A 17,878-nucleotide genomic window follows, 5' to 3' on the forward strand; every position below is an offset into this window, starting at 1 on the left:
GATCCGGTCCTCAGATTAGGGAACAGTTAAGGCAATGACGCACCTCCCCTCCTAATTTTTTTTTATAGCATGTGGAGATACACAGGTCGCTGTTTTTCCCCCCAGTTATTTAAGATATTTAACTGCAGGCAGAATACCATCAAAATAATTATTCCACAATGCTTTTATTCAATCCCTGTGGTGCGAGGGCGAAGAATATGGAGACTCCAGTATCAGGATAAAGGCTGAGGTGGGCGCTTCCTTTTATATACTTTGGACCGCATTGTTGCTGCCCGTTTTTGTGTAATTTTGTCAGCCCAATAGCGCCATATTTGATCTCCCATCTCTATAAAGTTATGGGTATTAGAGTCAAATTTTACTTTCTGGGAAGGTATTTCGAATGACCATGTAGGCTTAACATTCCCATTTAGGAGAAGTCCAACTTTAAACATGCCAAACATGCTGTGGTCACAAATTCCGGTGCTCAAATGACATCGTGCACCCACGGTTGCTAGGATACGCTGGAAAGTTTAATTAACGCTCGACCATAGAAAACATCACACACTTTCACTTTAAAGTTAGCGTTACGTTATCACTTTAAATTTTTAACACTGCCCGCGAAGTAATGACAGTGTTATTTTGAAGGTTTTGACAGGAAGGTCGGTGTTATACTCTCGCCAACTTGTTTGGCTTCCAGAGCACACTGTGTACTACTGTCCCTGCTGCTTGCCAGTGGTGGTCTGCCCTCTACAGCTATCGCTGCAGGGGACCGTGTCGCATATTTCCCTTCAACCTGTCGTTTGTCGGCACCTGGCTTGCCTTTGGACAAGGACGGTAAGAAATCGACTCTAACTGTGTTTAAGTTACAATTAAGTTGTGCGTCTCCGAAACAGCACCTTAAGCGTGTACCGTTAAGCTAGCTACAGCTTGCATGTGTGCTGAGGTGTTCCAGTAAGGACTCGTCTTCCCAAAAACTCACTTCTCTGTGTAGCAGATATTTCTGTAAATTGCCAGGTAATTAGCCAACGAACTATATCTATTATATTAAATGAGTATAATTGTTTAACGTTAGCTATATCATAGACTTTTGGAGCCACGCTAATCATCTTTTTGAGATGATTATTGTGTTTACTTATATTCTACATGCGATACTCTTTATAATTTTTTTAATTTGAACATTGGAGCTTTGGAATTAACGGCTACCCGTTTTTGGAACTCCGTCAGTCAGCAAGAGGTTTTATTTTGACAGTTCAAGCCGGAAGTTTTGCCTCTATTTTTTTTTTTTTTTTTTCAAACTTGTCACCCGTCTAACTTTTTGGACTGTATGATGGCATCTCATCTCCGGAGGACCATGTGAGGTGATAAGTTCGGAGTCAACATTTGCTATGTCAGTGAGTGCGTAACGTGGTTTTCACGTCCAGGAAACCTACAGGAGACTAAACAGTATAGTCCAGCAATATCTGAATTTCCAATTAAACATTTGATAGGGAAAAGGCTTATTATCCTTATTGAAGGACTTTTCACGCCTCTCTGCCCGCCACGTGTGTTATGTAAGTTGACTTGTTTAATGATGTAAGTACATTACGCACAAACTGAGATATAACGGTATCTTGTGCCTTTCTCTCTGTGTGTCTTCAGTTGGCAGTCAAGTAGTTCCAAAGGCACCAAAAAACTCAATTAATGATCAAGTATCAGCCTCATCAACCCCTTGCCAGGTGAGCAAGTGTACATGTCCACCTGACACAGAGGGCTTAGGACATTGTGACACTGAGTGGGACATCTGTTTTGTGTCTTGCGTGGAATAGCTGTTTTACAGTTAAACGACAAACGTCACGAGTTATAGCCAGATCCTGACATGGATTCCCTTATTTTGTGTTAATGGGTGCCTAAGGTGGAATTGACTGTACTGCAGACTGCATCGATTGTGGCACAATGGCAACTTATCATTCTTCCTCTGGCTGTTATTTTCCTCAGGTGAGACGTCCGGCTTTGACTGTAAGAATTAATGTGCCTGAGAGTCTGACACAAGTCTGTTCCATGGCTACCTTGGGCTCCACTTTTCCTGCCTCCATTACTGCCGTTGTGCCTGAGGGTTTCCATTATGAAACCAAGTACATTGTGCTCAACTACTTGGGAATGCTGCCTGTTAGTAGATCACACACACAAACTACAGCTCAAGGTGAGAGGAAAGGCTTTACACGTGTGGTTCATTTCGCTTTTGTTGTTGTATTGTAGTTTAATCTAATGTGGTTTAAGGGGTTGCTTCAATTTGAAATTGAAATGCAGAAACGAAAGAGTCTAGAAGGGACACACTGTTCATTACTGAAGTCCAGTAATGAACAGTCCTTTCTGTAGTTCTCCTCATGTTGTACAGTCTGACAATATATGAGGGCAACCCTCACATTTGTGCATTCACACAGCACACAAATAGAGTTGTGTGCACATGCAGACATGGTAGTAACAAAAAATATTCAGGGTGTGTTGGCCGGTCGTCACCTGTTTACCAGCTTAATTTAGCCTTTTCTGACAATGGCTTAGTGACACATCCAGAGAATGATTTGCTCATTTAAACATGACATTAATGAAATAGCCAATAGTTGCAAACAAACAGATGTGAGGGTCCTCACAAGCTCAGCTACAAAAATTCCAATATGGTGTCCAGAGAAGCTGAAGACTGGCCTGTCATTACGGAGGCTTTTATAGCAAGCTTGTTTCATGACCTCAGGCTTGCAGCATGCCTGTTTTTCATCTTGTTCCCTATGTTCCTGACATCCAAAAAAAAAAAATACAGCAAAGTGTATTTTGAATAGTTCTTTACCTATTTGACACACAGTTAAACACGTCACATTTGGAATTATTCTCAAAATCTGTGTGTTAAGTGCTGTAAGAGAAACAATGTGTGCAACTAAGTCCCACACTTTTCAACAGCATGTCATAACTCTGTGCAATGAAGCTATGGTGAAATAAATCTTATTGGTTGCAGGGAGAGACATATCCTAGTTGATAAGACAATTCTGTGGGATTTTAGGCCAGCCATGTCATTCCCTGTGTCACAAGATATGAACAGAGCTATCTGGAAAAAAAATGCCTGGGCATTTTCAGCACTGAAAACAGAAGGAGAGATGGTTTAAAAAAAAAAAAAAAAAAAAAAAACAGAGCGGAAGTCCTCTATATTTCCTGTCCCTTTCTATTGTTGTGTGCATGCTTAGAATGGGAAGAGAAGAGCAGATGAGTGGCTGATCCCTGCTTTCCGCTTGACCCGGTCCAATTTCTGACAGCCTGTCATGTGTAATCACCGTAGGATTACTCACACGCCAATGGACCAAAGCAAAATAGTTGGCTGGCTAGCTGTCTGGCTGAATGCTGAAACAGCACCAAGCCCAGGAAAAACCAACACTGGTCCTCAGGGTGTTCATGAGCTGAGCTGCAGGGATAGAGAGTGAGAGTGGGAACGGGGTTGACTGAGTGTCCTCTTCCTGTTAAAAAACGTCAGTATTTGATTTCCCACCTATTAAATCAGTAAAGAATGATACTTAAAGGTCATTTGTATTTCACTGCTATTGCCTGCTAGCCCCCAGTTCAGCTGTACTGTTCCAAACCAACACCGCTATTGGAGTCCACTTTCCATCGTGGTGTAAATAACCAATGTCTTTTGGGTTGAGCGAGTGAAGAGGCAAGAGTGTCACCTTTCCTTATCAAATGACTGTATTTAGTTTGAATGTGAAATCCAAGCAGCCTTTTGCAAAATCTGTGCATTGGTGCCTTGTAGGCATGTGATGATACAGCACCATTCTCAGCTTTTTCTTTTGAGTTCAGCGACAGCATGCTGAGGAGGAGTAGGTGAGTGACTGAAAAGCAGAAGGTTTAAGTATTAGCTGCACCCAAGCCTGCAAACATTTTTCCCCTCCAGGAAAGTTAGAGTTTAAAAAAACCTTACACTACGGGTCAAAAGTTTAAAAACACCTCCATCTTTAAAGTTGTTACTGAAATTTACATAGTCTAATGTCTCAGTGTACTCAGAATTTCAATAATTGAACAATAGATGGTAAAGATTTTTTTAACTTTAATTCAAATTTTTGACTCATTCAGCAGCCGAACACATTTGTAGCATTCTACAATGGAAATTAAACATTGTTTTGAAAGTTCGTCCCAACACTGTTGCAGAAGTTCCCACAAATGGTTTGCACTTACAGGTGGCTTTGCTTTCACCTTCTGTCCAGTTCATCACAAACGTGCTCCATAGTGTTTAAGTCTGGAGACTTTGCTGGTCTTCCATCATTTGAAGCCACCATCAAGTTCTGTTCTTCTAATGTTTTGGGTCATTACCTTGCTGCAGCATGAACCCCTGACCAACCAGTCTGTCTTCCTTTGTTTTTTTTCTTTTTCTCAGCATTCTGATAACAACATACAGTGCTACTTCCTGCAGTACAGTATTTGCCCAATAATGCATCAGAGGGTGTAGTAGCAAAAGTTGGAGCATCTGTAGCAACTGTTTGCATTAACTTTCAAGGCTTTATTTACTTCCATAGCTGCAGAAAAGTTGTAAATTAACCAATTTCTTAATCCCAGAACGCAGATTAATGCAGATATTCATTTCTATTTTCCTTTATTTAACCTGGTAAAGGTCTTGCTGGAGACTTAAAATCTCTTTTTAAAGAGAGACTTGGCCTAAAGGGCAGCAGTAGAACATTGTTAACAATAACCGCCAATAAATACAGACAACATAAACAGTCTAAGACAACTGTCACAAAAGAGCATACAAAATATCCAGTTATGATGCCAAAACAGAAATAATATTGTAAACAGCTTTTATTTTTAGTGGTTTTGTGTAATATTTTGTGAAGTTCTGTGTAGTGTTTAAAAGTCAGTCAACAAATGTCGGTCTGCATGTATGAGAGAGAGACGGGGGGGAGAGAGTTTGTTCATATGTCATGTGTTTATCTCTTTCAGGAGATGCCCAGAATGAGAGAGAGAGGACTAGAATGATAAAAGGGCAGATAGAGGAAGAGCTGAGGCAACTGGAAGATGAAATCGCTGCCTGTAAGTAGACAGATAACACACACACACTCACACAACCAGCTCCAGTGTTTGTAATCAGAAAAATGTTTGAGTTACAAAATACGAGTAATATTCAGGTCACAAGTCTTTGATTTACAGAATCAAGTCTCCCTAACGATTCGGAAATACCAACAATATGGCTTTGTGTAGACATTTTGGTACAGATGCAGATACATACAAACCACGATTATGATACACTACTCTATAAATAAATGAAAAGACGCGCACAATCAAAAACCTAAATGTTGTAAAACTTTTTTGTCAATTGTAAATGCTCTAGCTTTTCTTTTTCATGCAGAAAGTTTGCCTACCTGTGCAAACGAATCCAGAAATTAGTATTTGTCGATTGTAAAAAATGAAATGTAAGCTGTGAAAGAGAAGTTTGGTTTCTTTACGTATCCAGTTTTCCCTGAGTAGCATGAGCTAGCGTTGTTCTGGACCACCCTCCTTGATCGTGTTAAGCGAAGAAGACTTAGTGCAAGCACAATTTATAAATAGAGGATTTCTTTCCTTCCTGACAAATCACAGTCTTAACTTTTCACAGGAGATGTTCCCAAAGTGACACACTCATCCATGCTATTCAATGAACCATTAAATGAGCCAAATTTTCGGAATAGTTTTGTAGAGTCTTCAAGACTCTTACTTTGCACTCTGAAAAGTATATTTGCATAAATTGTATATGTTATCACCAGTTTGTTTTTCTTTTATGAAGTTAACGCTTCACACAATCAAGAGGCACTGCCTTTTATAAAATTTAGTTCAATTTCTTCACTGTGACCACGCCATGTTTGTCTTCTCTGGCAATGCATATGCTTCCTATAAATGAACAGCACTGCTTGTGTGAGGGATCATTGTGTCCTGTGGTCTGTGTGTTTGCAGCCTCTTCCACTACAGGCTTCGACCGCCACTCATCACTGGTGTTCAGTCCGGCCAACCCAGAGACCTCTATTGAAGACTGCCTTGCTGTGATGGGAGACCGGGTGGCCAGAGACCTTCACACATACCTGGCAGCAGCTGTAAACACACTCCTCACAGGGTTAGTTTTGCAGAGCTGTGACCATGTTTGACATTATTGCTCCTTTTCTTAACTGCTTAATGGGCAATCCAAAATCTACATGTCACGTTGAAACATTTTTGTGGGGGTCAGTACGTTAACCAAACTATAATATGCTAGTTGCTCTTTTTCTCACTAAACTGTTCTCTCAATAGACATACAGTATGAGGAAAATTCTGTGCCACAATCTCAAAGGAATGACAAAGTCAATGTTAATATACTACTGCTGTAGTTTAGTTTCTCTTGAGTGAACTTTTGAACTTCAGTAGTTATTCAGTCAAGTGAGAAAGAGAGTGTAAACAAAGGAATGTAAACAAAACTATGACAAAATGGAACAGAAATATAAAGACAGGTTGGCAGTAAACTATGCCATGCATGTAGTGTCTACAGACGCATTAAATCGTTTCATAGTCCATCCACATATCTGCATACTAGCCCTTCCCCATCAGCACAATCCCATATCCAAACAGTTTTCCCTTGAATTTCTTCAGTTAAGGCACATTCTATCACACGTACATGCATTGTGTTGGACCGGGCAAATTCCAGCTGTGAATGAGTGTAACTGTGTGAGTGTGGAGAAGGACGTGTTTGCAAAAGAGCATTCATAGTTGGTGAACTACCCCAGAGAGTACAAAGTGGCTTTTGGACAAGCTCCTTGGTTGTATAAGAATGCGCAAAAAATGGAAAGGAAAACCAAGGCACACAAATTTGCGACTATAGGAAAAGCCTTCATTTTAAGCATGGTTGACATCCACATGTTACAAGACACACATGTTTACACAGCACACATAAAATTCAGGTATGTGAATCTGAACCTGGAGGAAAATGTGGCTTCAGGAGTCTTCACTGTCACACAAGTGGTCATTTAGAAAACATAATAAGTACAAGCTTAACATAGAATGGACTCCATGAATGCAGATAATAAGCTCTGGACAACAACAACAACAAACATGTTCTATGTGACCATATTTAAAGTTCAAAGCCTCAGTATTATCAAGATAAGTAAGCTAGGGGCAAATCTAGTCTTGGCATCCAAATATGTTTTTTTGTTTTTTGTTTTTTGTTTTTTGCGGTTTTTGGCAGGTGAACAAAGCCGGTAATGTGAGATACTCGGTATGGTGTGTTTTCTTACAATTATTCTTGCATTCTAGGTTCATTTTAGTATGTTCTAAACAGCCTCATGTCAAACTTTTGTTAAATACCAGTGATGATGTCTGTCTGTGTTTCAGACCTCTGGACTATCAGAGATTCAGAGAGACAACACTGGTTCTCTCAACACACACACAGGGAGGCTGGAGCAAGGTGAGCCAGCCATGAGTTTAACTTGTCCTCTTTACTTAAATTCCTCTTTTAGAATTACTCATGTCATGCAAAAGGTGCTGCATTTGCTCTGTGAACTATTGCCTTTTCGTATATTTGTTCCCTAATGTCTCTTACTTTTAAGGCTCCACTGCTTTCTTTCCTTTTTTTTTTGCTTTCTCCCCCATAACTGCTACTTCTTCTCCTCTTTCCTTCCCTCTCTTCCAGGTGCTAGTGCCTTTGGTGCTGCTCCAGGCTTTACAAAGCGAGGGCCAGTCCGTGACAACTCTGTTGCATCTGGGGGTGCGCTTCCTAGAGGAGGATGAAGCTGAACACATCATCCAGCTAGGGGGATGGGTGAGTTTTAAGCATGCAATGGAGGAAACCATAAATGCATGCCAGGACATTTTATTCTCAGTCACTCAAAAAGCAAAAATAACTTTGTGTTAAGCATATTTGGATGAGCAAGAATTTTAGTTTAGCACATCTTCAGAAAAAAAAAAAGAAACACTAAAAAAAACAGAATTACTGACCCAAAAAACTTTTAGCATTAAATATTTTCACAATAACAAAAATAGTTTCATTAATGGCAACATATTGTGCAAGATTGTGCTGAGGTAGCATGGATGAAACAGGAACTTGGGATGTCGTGCAAAGTGAGTGAAAAATGCTTGTACCATGCTTAATATAGATTTACAGGTCTGTAAATGCCCAGATGGGGGCATCAGTGAGCTACCTGTACAGATATTTCATACCCCAGAATCCCTGACCCTTTTGTGATCTACAACAACATAACCATAAACAGGAGATTAAAATGTACGTCATACTGGAATAAGTATGTATGATTATAATAAATCAACAGCAGATAATGTACATAAATAAACGGAAAATATTTCAGTGTAATTAACATTATAATTCTTTATTAAGGATATAAAATTCTTATTTTTATTCACTAGTTTTTACACTCTTTGCAGGACAGTGACTTAATTTAGAACTAAACCAGCAACCCCTGTCTAAGTCAAGAGTCCAATGCTTTAACTTTGATGTAAAGAACTTGGTGATCATTTACAACATTATTAGTAATTTGCTGACAACATTCAGTCCTGGCTTGGATGGAAAATGTACTTGTGTTTCTGTTGCTTATCCCTATAAGAAGAAAAAATAATGATTTGCATATTTCAATGAAGATAATAAGCTTGTTCAAACATTCCGCTGGAGCTGAACATTCATCATGGCACTTGCAGTTCAGCTGTGCATGTTGCGACTTATACAGGTAAGAACACGCTGATATGAAGCAAATCCAGAGCGGTGGTTACTGACTCAAATGAAGGGATAGCCGGAGTAAGCGTCCTTACTCCTCTCTGTGCTCACACTCTTCATGTTTTCATATTCTCAAAACACACGTTACATTTGCAACTAGAACTTTTCATGTGTTTTAGAGTCAGATTTTTTTACAGTGATGATATTGGCGAGGCTTCAGGGCTCCAATGTTATAGTAAGTGGAACACTGCGTCACAGATGGCTCCCTATCAACCAGGTCAGGTGACCTAACATGTTAACTGCTGCCCTGGTCGCCATTGTTATGATGCTCTGCCTGATTTTCGTGCAATGTAACGTGTACGCTGGCTCTGAACAAAGACACATTCTTGCTCTGTGTTATGTCACAGGGGATGAACGGATGATAGTCTGGGACAGGATCAGCAATGGAGGCATGAAGAGGAAGGAGGAGGGAGAGAGAGAGTGCATGAAGAGACTGGCGATAGGAAGGGAGGAAATACAAGGGAGGGGAGGGGTTAGAGAAGAGGAAAAGGAACGGGGTGGGCACGGTGAGCCAGCGGCAGCAATGTGAAATCTCCATTAGTTTGACAGCTGCCTCTAGGCACACTTCTCTCCAACTGGCTTTCTACCTCCTCTCCATCTGTACGACTCTCTTGTCTTTTTGACTCTCGAGCTTTTTCTATTCCAACGTACACCAGGGGGTTTCGAGACTTCGGACTGAGGTAGGACGTTTTATTTGGGATGTAGAAGCATCTACAGAGTGAGCTCATTGATGGTGATGTGTATATGTGCTAGTTGGTTCTCTGAGAGAGAGAGTGACTGTGCAGCAGTAACAAACTCTCCACAGCCAAATAGATTTTTTCCTCTCTGGCAGAATTATCAGCTCTTGTCATTGTTTACAGGTTGCGTGTAGATATACAGCACTGTGATTTCAGCCCATGAAACGTGAAGAGCAAAAAAATGTAAAATATAAAAATAATAAATGAGGAACATCAAGTTTTTTTATATTAGAAAAGAGAAGATGGAGAGCAGAGACATGTTATCTTTATCATAGGTATTCATAGGTACTTATTTATTTATTCATCCTTTACTACACTTTGCATTGAAACGGCAGAAAAAAGATCTGCACAGATTAGTACCAGTCACTTTTCTGCGTTGAATTGTTGAAAAGTGGATATTCTGCTTGTCATATCCTCTTCCAGGATATTGTTGTGACTGTAATGCAAGTGACACACCGTGCAAGGTTTGGGTGGCTCTCATCAATGCCTTTTGTTAGTTACACCAGAATACAATAAGGATTCTATTGACCCTAATGTGGTGTACACTTCATTTGGCAGGAACAAAACCAGCAGATCTCAGACAGTGCACAGCCAGGGGCGGATAGGAGGAGGACATTATTGAGTGGGGACGGAATTCAAGTCTGTCTGTCTGTCTGTCTGCCTGCCTGCCTGCCTGCCTGCCTGCCTGCCTGCCTGCCTGCCTGCCTGCCTGCTTGCATGCTGTTGTTGGCCTGTCCCCCTCAGGAATTAGACAGCTGTCCTTCTGACAGTGAAAACTGCTGCATGAGACCTGAGTGTGCACATCAGCCATTTTATATTACAGTCCTTGTGAGTGTGATGAAATATGATGCCGGATGTTTTAAAGTGGCACACTGACAATTGCACCTGACCTCTTAGCAAAGAGAAAGGGATGATGAAGACAAATATGATTTGACTATAAATTAAAGGAAATAAAGCAATTTCTGTAGGCCCTTAGTTTTATATTGGCAACAGCTGCTGCTGTTGAGAAACAGTTAAGTTGAAGTGAATATATTTTAAGGACAAGGTGCTGTAAGGGTTCCAGACTGGGCCGAGTCATGGCACATCACGCTGCAGTGTAACAGTGCCCCCCCATGTTACATAAGGACCCTCTCACCAGCTCCAGGGTGAAATAATGTGCATCACTGTGCAACTGCACTGCCATGAAACTGGACTAGAGCAGAGCCTCTGTGCAGGCTGAGGAAGCCCCAAAAATAACTCTAATAATCCTCTAAAAACATCATCACCAGGGGCTTTACTGGCCCACTTGTAGCTTGCTGAAAAACTTGCTACAGCATCAACACAGTGGCTGACTGCCAGGGTTTAAACAGGGCACCCATCCATTTCTCTGCCCCTCTGTAAATCCATGAGTCTCACTGCTGCCCCAACACTGCGAATGATGACTGGCCAAAAAAAACAATATTTAGTGATGCAAACTGCGTAGCTACAAACCGCAAGAGATTATTGCATCAGTTTAAAAAAAACGAGTTTTCCCAATCTCTCCCAGAGATTCCATAAACACATTCAGTCCTCCAGGTTGTCAAAATACAATGCATTGTGTTGGACTGTTTTATACTGCATGCAATAGTATCTGTGATTAATGGCATCTGTGAAACTTAAAGTGATACAGTGTGCCTAAATATGATGATAAAATATGAATAATTGCTAAGAATGTATTTGCTTTTCATCATCATCATCAATTAAAAATATACTGTTGGAGGAAGAGAGATTTGGTGTGCTTTATAGCTTTTATTTGTGGGTGAAACTGAGATTATTTGACAGTTTTACTGCTCTGTTTTGAGTTGATGGAGGCGTGGACACTGACAAGTGTAAGTGGACTTCTAGTGAGGTATTTAAAACTTCTGTTTTAGTGGTGATGGAAATTCTTCCCATGGTGAGATATTTCAGTATGCAAAGCCATTCTGGGTGATAAGTTAGTTGGCCAGAGTCCGTCTGAGATAAGTTAAAGGTAGAATTAGGTACTGGTGAGCAGTCTAGCAGTTCCTCTCAGTCCTGGGTTTTACTCAGTCAGCTGCTGTGTGACCTCTTGCAGTGCTTTTCCATCAGGAACAGTGATGACATAATCCTCATAAATGTCAGGCGAGCATATGAGCCAGTGAACATCACATTGATCAACATAATCACAAAACTGAATGTCACTGGTTCACACTGGTTTTAGATACTTGGGATAGTTCGACATTTTGTTGATGTGGAAAGCGTGCCTTTTGTAACAACCCCAGATCTAATGTTAATGATTTGAAAGTGGACGCAGAGTGTTGTCCGTATGTGACAGTCATGCGCTGTTGTGGCAAGTACTTGTAACAATCACAAAAAAGTAGCATCTGGTCTTTTGGGTAGTGGCGTTATCGGCCGTCCTCAGGTGCAGTGTTTTTATATCAGGGCAGTGTAAAGTTGTGTTAGAGTGAAGCGCTAGCAACTCAGTGAGAGGGACAAGGCAAAAAGCATTGAAAGGTAGACTGTACACCCTTGTCTCTACCAAACGAATGCATACTTGTTTTATACAATCTGTTTGTCTCGGGGCGAGGGTGGAGAAATGTGGAACACGCCTGACAACAGATCACCTCTTAAAAGGTTAGTATGTTTCCCAGTGTCAGCAGTGCTGGAGAACAACAACATGGAACATTCAAGCAGGAACATATATAGAGCAAATTCAAAGTGGATTGTGTTCTCAGGTGTGTGTGGTTTTCCTTTTTTTTTGTTTTTTTTATGTCATTATTGCTGCAGGTTTCAAAGTTGTTTGCAAGAATTGCTGTTTTTTATCATTAATCTCTCTAGGTGTCATTATTAGTTATAGTGCCCCTAACTTTGGACCTGGTTAGATAGGGTATTTTTCCTGTACAATTTGCATAGTTAAACCTTCGTATAATGACTACCACCAAGCTACATAAAATTATGTAATAAATAGTTTATAGTTGCTGCTACATTTGGACAACCCAGCTAGTATACATGAATGATAGACTAATTTTCACTTTGGCACCAATCGCCTTTTGAGGTTTAAATGTCAGTTTGGATTTTAGATCACTGAGAACTTGGTAGCAATTGGAACTTTAAAGGAGGATTGATTGTTATTGTCCTTGAGTGCCATCGTCAACCTTTTGCTGTGGATTTTCTACCACATGACAACCCTGTCCTGTTGTGTCCAGCTGATGGGGAAGCTGTATCCCGAGGGTGAGGGTTTTGTGAAACGCTCTTGCTCTCCCACGTGCTAATCAGCTTATGGAGAAAGCGAATGTTGGATAACGATGGACCGCTGTTAGATTTAATCTCTCCTCTGCCTCCCAGGATGCAGCTGCTTTGCACGACACTGTCTGTCCTTGTAAGGAAAATAACCTTCATAGCTTAACTATGTCATTTAAAAATCATGTTTATATACGTCAGTACTAGTTTACATGTGCTGCCTCAGGAGTTAAATGGTTTGCTGATCAGATGCAAACTGGTGGTTATGGACGCTTTGAAGAACATAATGACCTATTATTAGTATTGTTTTCAAATGAGAGAATGTTGCCTTGGGAGTTGTCAGAACCTTTCTGTGTGCAACTCACGAACACAAACTATCACCCTCCCTGTTAAACCAACATCTCTGTGCCCTCTGTCTGTTTGAATCCTATCTATTCAAGTCACACCTACGTGACATGCACAGCAACACGACAGAGAAGCCTGCTCATGACAGATCCAAATTTAACTTCCTCCTAGTCAAGCTCGGCTCATTATCTGGACATGCAGATCACTTATTTATCATAAAGCCAGCAGCTCCTATCGGATGGACTTCATGAACTTTTACAGATAGATATAGATATTCATGGTCCCCAGATGATGAATCCTACTGACTTTGGTGATCCCCTCACTTTTACTAGTTCCACCACAAGGTTGACATTTGTGCTTCTGAGTGAAGTATCTCAACGGGTATTGGATAGACGACCATGAAATTTGGTACGCACATTCGTGTTCCCCTTAGGATGAACTGAGCTTAGTGCTGCGGAGAAATTGTTAGCATGCTAATGTAGAATAACAATTATTGATGAGAAAAGGCTATGTCTTACTGCAACACCTGAGATGGGAAGTCCAAAGCTGAGGCCTATGTAAACCTGGACTCACAGGGCCTTTTACCATGTTAGATTTTACTCTTAGACAATGTAAGAGGATAAAGGATAACTAAAAACAATATCTTTATTAACCTCTTTATTCATGTAGTGCTGTGAACATAGAAGCGGTTTGCCCTCAAGATAGCAAGCATTTCATCATGTATCTTGTTGCTTACTGCTCATTGTGCAAAGTCATTGGCCTATTTTTGAGCCACATATGGTAGATTCTGCGCATCACTGCATGCTCAGCAAAACCTAAAGATATGGCTGTTACGCACACTTGAATTTATACATTTTTATTTTCACTTACTGTGTATTTATTATTATTACTGTTTATAGTTGTTTTAGTTTTTTTCCTACTCATTTATTTCCTCTTTCCTAACTGGGTGTTGAGTATTGTAACAAAGCAATATCCCTGCAGGTATCAGTTTTTCTGATTCTGTTATGTCATGACAATCCAGCTTTGGAAATTAGTTTGACTTTTTTAATATTTTGCGGTCAAATGTGAATACATTTCAGCAGACCTTACTTTTTGATTCAGTTTACTTAAATGTGTTTTGCTAGAGCAAGCTGACATCTGTGTCAGGTACTCATACCCACATGATCATATATTATACCTGTTACATAATAGGAAAGCATTAGAGATGCTGGATCTAGTGTTGGGTAAAAGCTGTATACCACTAGGTGGCACAAACGGCTAACATAAAGTATGAAGCAGCGCAGTCAATGCTAAAGCAGCATTGTCCTTATCTATAACCGGAAATGATGAGTTGATTAGAAATGATGTTAGTTCAGATGGCATAAGTTAATTTTATGATTCAAAATATAATTTCAGCTGTGTGACAGTTAGCATCAATTTCTATACCTGTATATGATCGAGTTTATTCTTTTGATTTTCTTGGGTGATATTACCCTCCTTAATGTTGCACACAAAGAACAAGCTCGCAATACAATACCAAATACATTTATTTAAATATTTATTATGTATATATTATGTAAATGATATTAGCAGCTGACTCAGCTGTTTTTTAATACACAGAATACTGATACCATCTCTGTTCTCGTCTGTCTCCTACAGGGTGAAATATTCAGGCTTGAGTCAGAGGAGGAGCAAGGTGCGACCATTGCTGAAGACAGCAACGACATATACATCCTCTCAGGGGAGCAACATCCAGACCAGCTAAGCCCTCCTTCGTCACTACTCTGCACTGGAGACAACAGCAGTGAGCAGAGCTCCTGGCAGACAGAAAGCTTACCTGTGTCTCTGGCCGGCCACGAGTCTTGGGCACAGGTCGGTGCGATGGACCCTGAAGACGTCAAGAGCCTGGACAGCAATGAGGGTGTGGCTCTGGCTGAGGAGCGCAGCGAAAACAACTCCTCAAACTCGGACATTGTCCACGTAGAGCGGGAGGAGGCTGAGCTGCTGGAGGAAGGCGGTGAAGTCGGAGCGATAGAGGAGAGCATGATGAGCGTTTTAGGCACGGAGAGTGAGCTGGCTGAGCTCAGGGAGGAATTTAGGGACCAGACTCCACCTGTTCCACTGTCAGCCGAGGCAGACTCCACAGCCCCGGCCTCCCTGATTTCATTAGAGGAGCCAGTTGTAATAGAGACGCCTGCAAGCTTGTCAGCAGAACCTTCCCTCATCTCCTCAGAATCAGAGCTGCCTCCTCTGTCCCCAGAAGCTGCTACGCCCCCTCCTGCTGAGCCAGAACCTGCAGCACCTTTACCTGTTTCTGGTGTAGAACCACAGCCTGAGCCAGAACCAGCTGTTGCCACTGCACCAGTGCCTGCTGAGATGGCACTCCCATCTCCAGCCAAGGAAACCCCTACAGCACCAGCAGGGCCTGAAGCCATATCAGAAACAGCTCCTGAACCAGAACAGGAGCCGGAGCCCGTCGCAGTGCCTCCCCAGCCAGAGCCAGAGACTGTGGCAGAGCCAGCTCTGGCCCCGCTAGCTGCACCCGTGGTCTCAGAGGCTGCAGAGGCCCCTGTAGAAGCCCCAGCTGAGGAGCCTCCAGTGCAGCTGGAGCCACCATCTGAGCTCCCAGTGCTGCTTTATGGAGGTGCTGCACTGGTGGTCCTTGCTGCTGTAATGGCATACGGGGTCCTTAGCTACAGGAGGAAGTAGAATAAAAAGGTATCTTTCTCAGGGGAGGAGAATGCAAATTACAAGATTTTGAGGTAGAAATAAATATATTCGTAGGCACGTAGTGGGATTCTCCTTCAAAATGTGTTGGATTTATCAAATGAGGCTGATTTTTTTTTTTTTTTTTTTCCCCTTTCTGGTACACTTTTGAACGTTTCTCCTCATCCTCCACAACCTTATTGCTGAGTCCTCACTGCTTCACTTCACCAGGTACAAACACAGAAAAGGCGAAAACAATGCACTCCACTGTATTCCTGATCTTCTTACTTGGAACTTAATGTTTAAATTCTTAAGACTCCAGCCTTTCATCTCCTAGAAAGGAAAGTGTGTGACCTTTACCCCTATCCTGCTAGTTTTGGTTTCTGTTGTATCTGTGGCTTTACTGTTGCGATTGTTGTGTGCCATTAGAGTCAGTGTTAGCTACATGCAAAATTCACTGACAACGCTCTCTTAGCTAAATAAAACCTCCAAGTCCACATTTACTATTGCTGTGTGAATTCAGGTTTACTTGCTCTCTATCTATGCAGCAAAATGGCCTCTATTTACATTTTTCACCTTAGACTGTGATAAGTTATTCTGATACTTCCTCTGATAAACAAACCAAATGTATAACATGGAAATGAAACCAGTAATGTGATTTTTTTTTTTTTTGTCAGTTTGAAGCCACTTCTAAAAGTACCACCAAAACAGACATAATAGGTTAGATCTATGTTCCATCTTTGCATGTTGCACAAGAGATTTATATCACTTTACATGCAGGATGTTTTAGTTTTTTTGAATAGAAACATTAAAGATTTTGCCCATGGATGAATTTAAGTATGTGAATGTTTCCTAAGGTACAGCACCGCTGCTTCATTGTACACTTCAGGGTCCAGAGTCATAGTTTTTAGTTGACATCTGTATGTAAATCTGAATATACTGTTAAGGCCCAAAAAAGTTTAGTACAATAAGTCACAGCATAAGGTATTCATTCTTGTTACCATGGGTTTCTGCATTTTATTCATGCAGTATAAGGTTTCACATGGTAGTTTTTAAAGATACCTTGATTTTTGGGCTGGCCATATCAAAGTCCTTGTGTAAACTGCACTACAATTTGTTTGCATTAAACTGAAAAACGCCAGATAATGAGAGAAGCAGGAATGTGACTGAACCACGTGAATTCAAGTTTTCCCTTTAATGAAAATCTATTTCATGGTTGAATTGACTGGATGGGCAACTTCCCCGCTCAAAAATCACCTTTTCTGGCAGGTGTCTTTATTCGTCAGAACTTCCTGTACCGTTTCTATTACTGCTCCACTGCATTTTACTGTACCTGACTTGTGCTACAACTTTCCAATCACTGTTTTTCTGACTAGGTTATCAACCCTATGCCCACCTTCTACTACTGAATGAAGTAGAAGTCCACTGTGAGATATTACAGGCAACAATCAATACAGAATGCTGTTATAAAGATTTGTAGTAACAAACAAAAAAAGTTTATGTAGACACATTTGATATTTTTGCAAGAATATCTCACCTTAGCCATCTCAGCTAGCTAAAATCTCTACAGCTCCCAGTAAACCTATAACTAGTAAAGGAGAAGTTCCTAAACAGGAAATGTGAACAGGTAAGGTGGAATGTCCCCTGGCTTACTAACTTTGATGGAGGATTAGTTATCCTTCCATCTGGGACCTTGTGTCATTTAGTTGTTAGTCTTGTTTATTAGACAAGATGATTAAAAGGTGACAACGCATATTTCGCCCTCACTGCTGCCGCCTCAGCATTGAAATAGTTTCTCTTTGAGGATCTGAGGTTGTTGTGGTAAGTTGTATCACCATGAAAATTCATGAATGGCTATTAGAACATGGCATTGGAGAGATACTATCTTCTGATACAGAAAGGATGTTTCCGTGTGTCTCAGTATTACACAATGTAACACCCATTCACTCAGACTCTGCCTGCTTTCAGAGGGAAACGGTTGAAGTACAGGATGGATGTCAGAAGGTCCCAACCATGAGACTTTGTACCTTGACTTTCCTACAATACATTGTTTGAAATGAAAATAAAAAGATTCAACTATTTGAAAAGCTTTCTGTTGTGGTTTGTTAAAATTCTTGAGTGTAAATTTCAATTTTGCAAACTTAAAGTTTATGGAATAGAAGATACAATATCAAAGTATTTATTT

At 40.8% G+C, this 17,878-nt stretch overlaps 1 protein-coding gene across 5 annotated transcripts; it reads left to right on the forward strand.

The window, feature by feature from the left end:
* Positions 1 to 17,728, forward strand: bcl2l13 (BCL2 like 13). Of its 5 annotated transcripts, XM_040132642.1 has the most exons (10): positions 1 to 229; positions 625 to 813; positions 1,618 to 1,694; positions 1,954 to 2,158; positions 4,930 to 5,019; positions 5,917 to 6,073; positions 7,321 to 7,393; positions 7,619 to 7,747; positions 14,647 to 15,705; positions 17,662 to 17,728. In XM_040132642.1, exons 4-9 carry the CDS (start codon positions 2,017 to 2,019, stop codon positions 15,694 to 15,696), a joined length of 1,641 nt encoding a protein of 546 aa, XP_039988576.1. In that variant the 5' UTR covers positions 1 to 229; positions 625 to 813; positions 1,618 to 1,694; positions 1,954 to 2,016; the 3' UTR covers positions 15,697 to 15,705; positions 17,662 to 17,728. The 5 variants fall into 5 exon arrangements, with proteins under 5 accessions (XP_039988576.1, XP_039988574.1, XP_039988575.1 ...); XM_040132640.1 differs by lacking the exon at positions 17,662 to 17,728 and having other exon boundaries at positions 14,647 to 16,359; XM_040132641.1 differs by lacking the exon at positions 17,662 to 17,728 and having other exon boundaries at positions 677 to 813; positions 14,647 to 16,359.
* The last annotated feature ends 150 nt before the right edge of the window (positions 17,729 to 17,878 follow it).

This window comes from Xiphias gladius, chromosome 8, assembly GCF_016859285.1.
Source record: "Xiphias gladius isolate SHS-SW01 ecotype Sanya breed wild chromosome 8, ASM1685928v1, whole genome shotgun sequence".
Taxonomy (NCBI): domain Eukaryota; kingdom Metazoa; phylum Chordata; class Actinopteri; order Istiophoriformes; family Xiphiidae; genus Xiphias; species Xiphias gladius.

Bases quoted from the DNA above. Each gene is read 5' to 3' on its own strand.
- bcl2l13 (XM_040132642.1), top strand. From the start codon at position 2,017: ATGGCTACCTTGGGCTCCACTTTTCCTGCCTCCATTACTGCCGTTGTG. The intron at 5,020-5,916 runs GTAAGTAGACAG...GTGTGTTTGCAG, and splicing joins GGAAGATGAAATCGCTGCCT to CCTCTTCCACTACAGGCTTC. The intron at 6,074-7,320 runs GTTAGTTTTGCA...TCTGTGTTTCAG, and splicing joins GTAAACACACTCCTCACAGG to ACCTCTGGACTATCAGAGAT.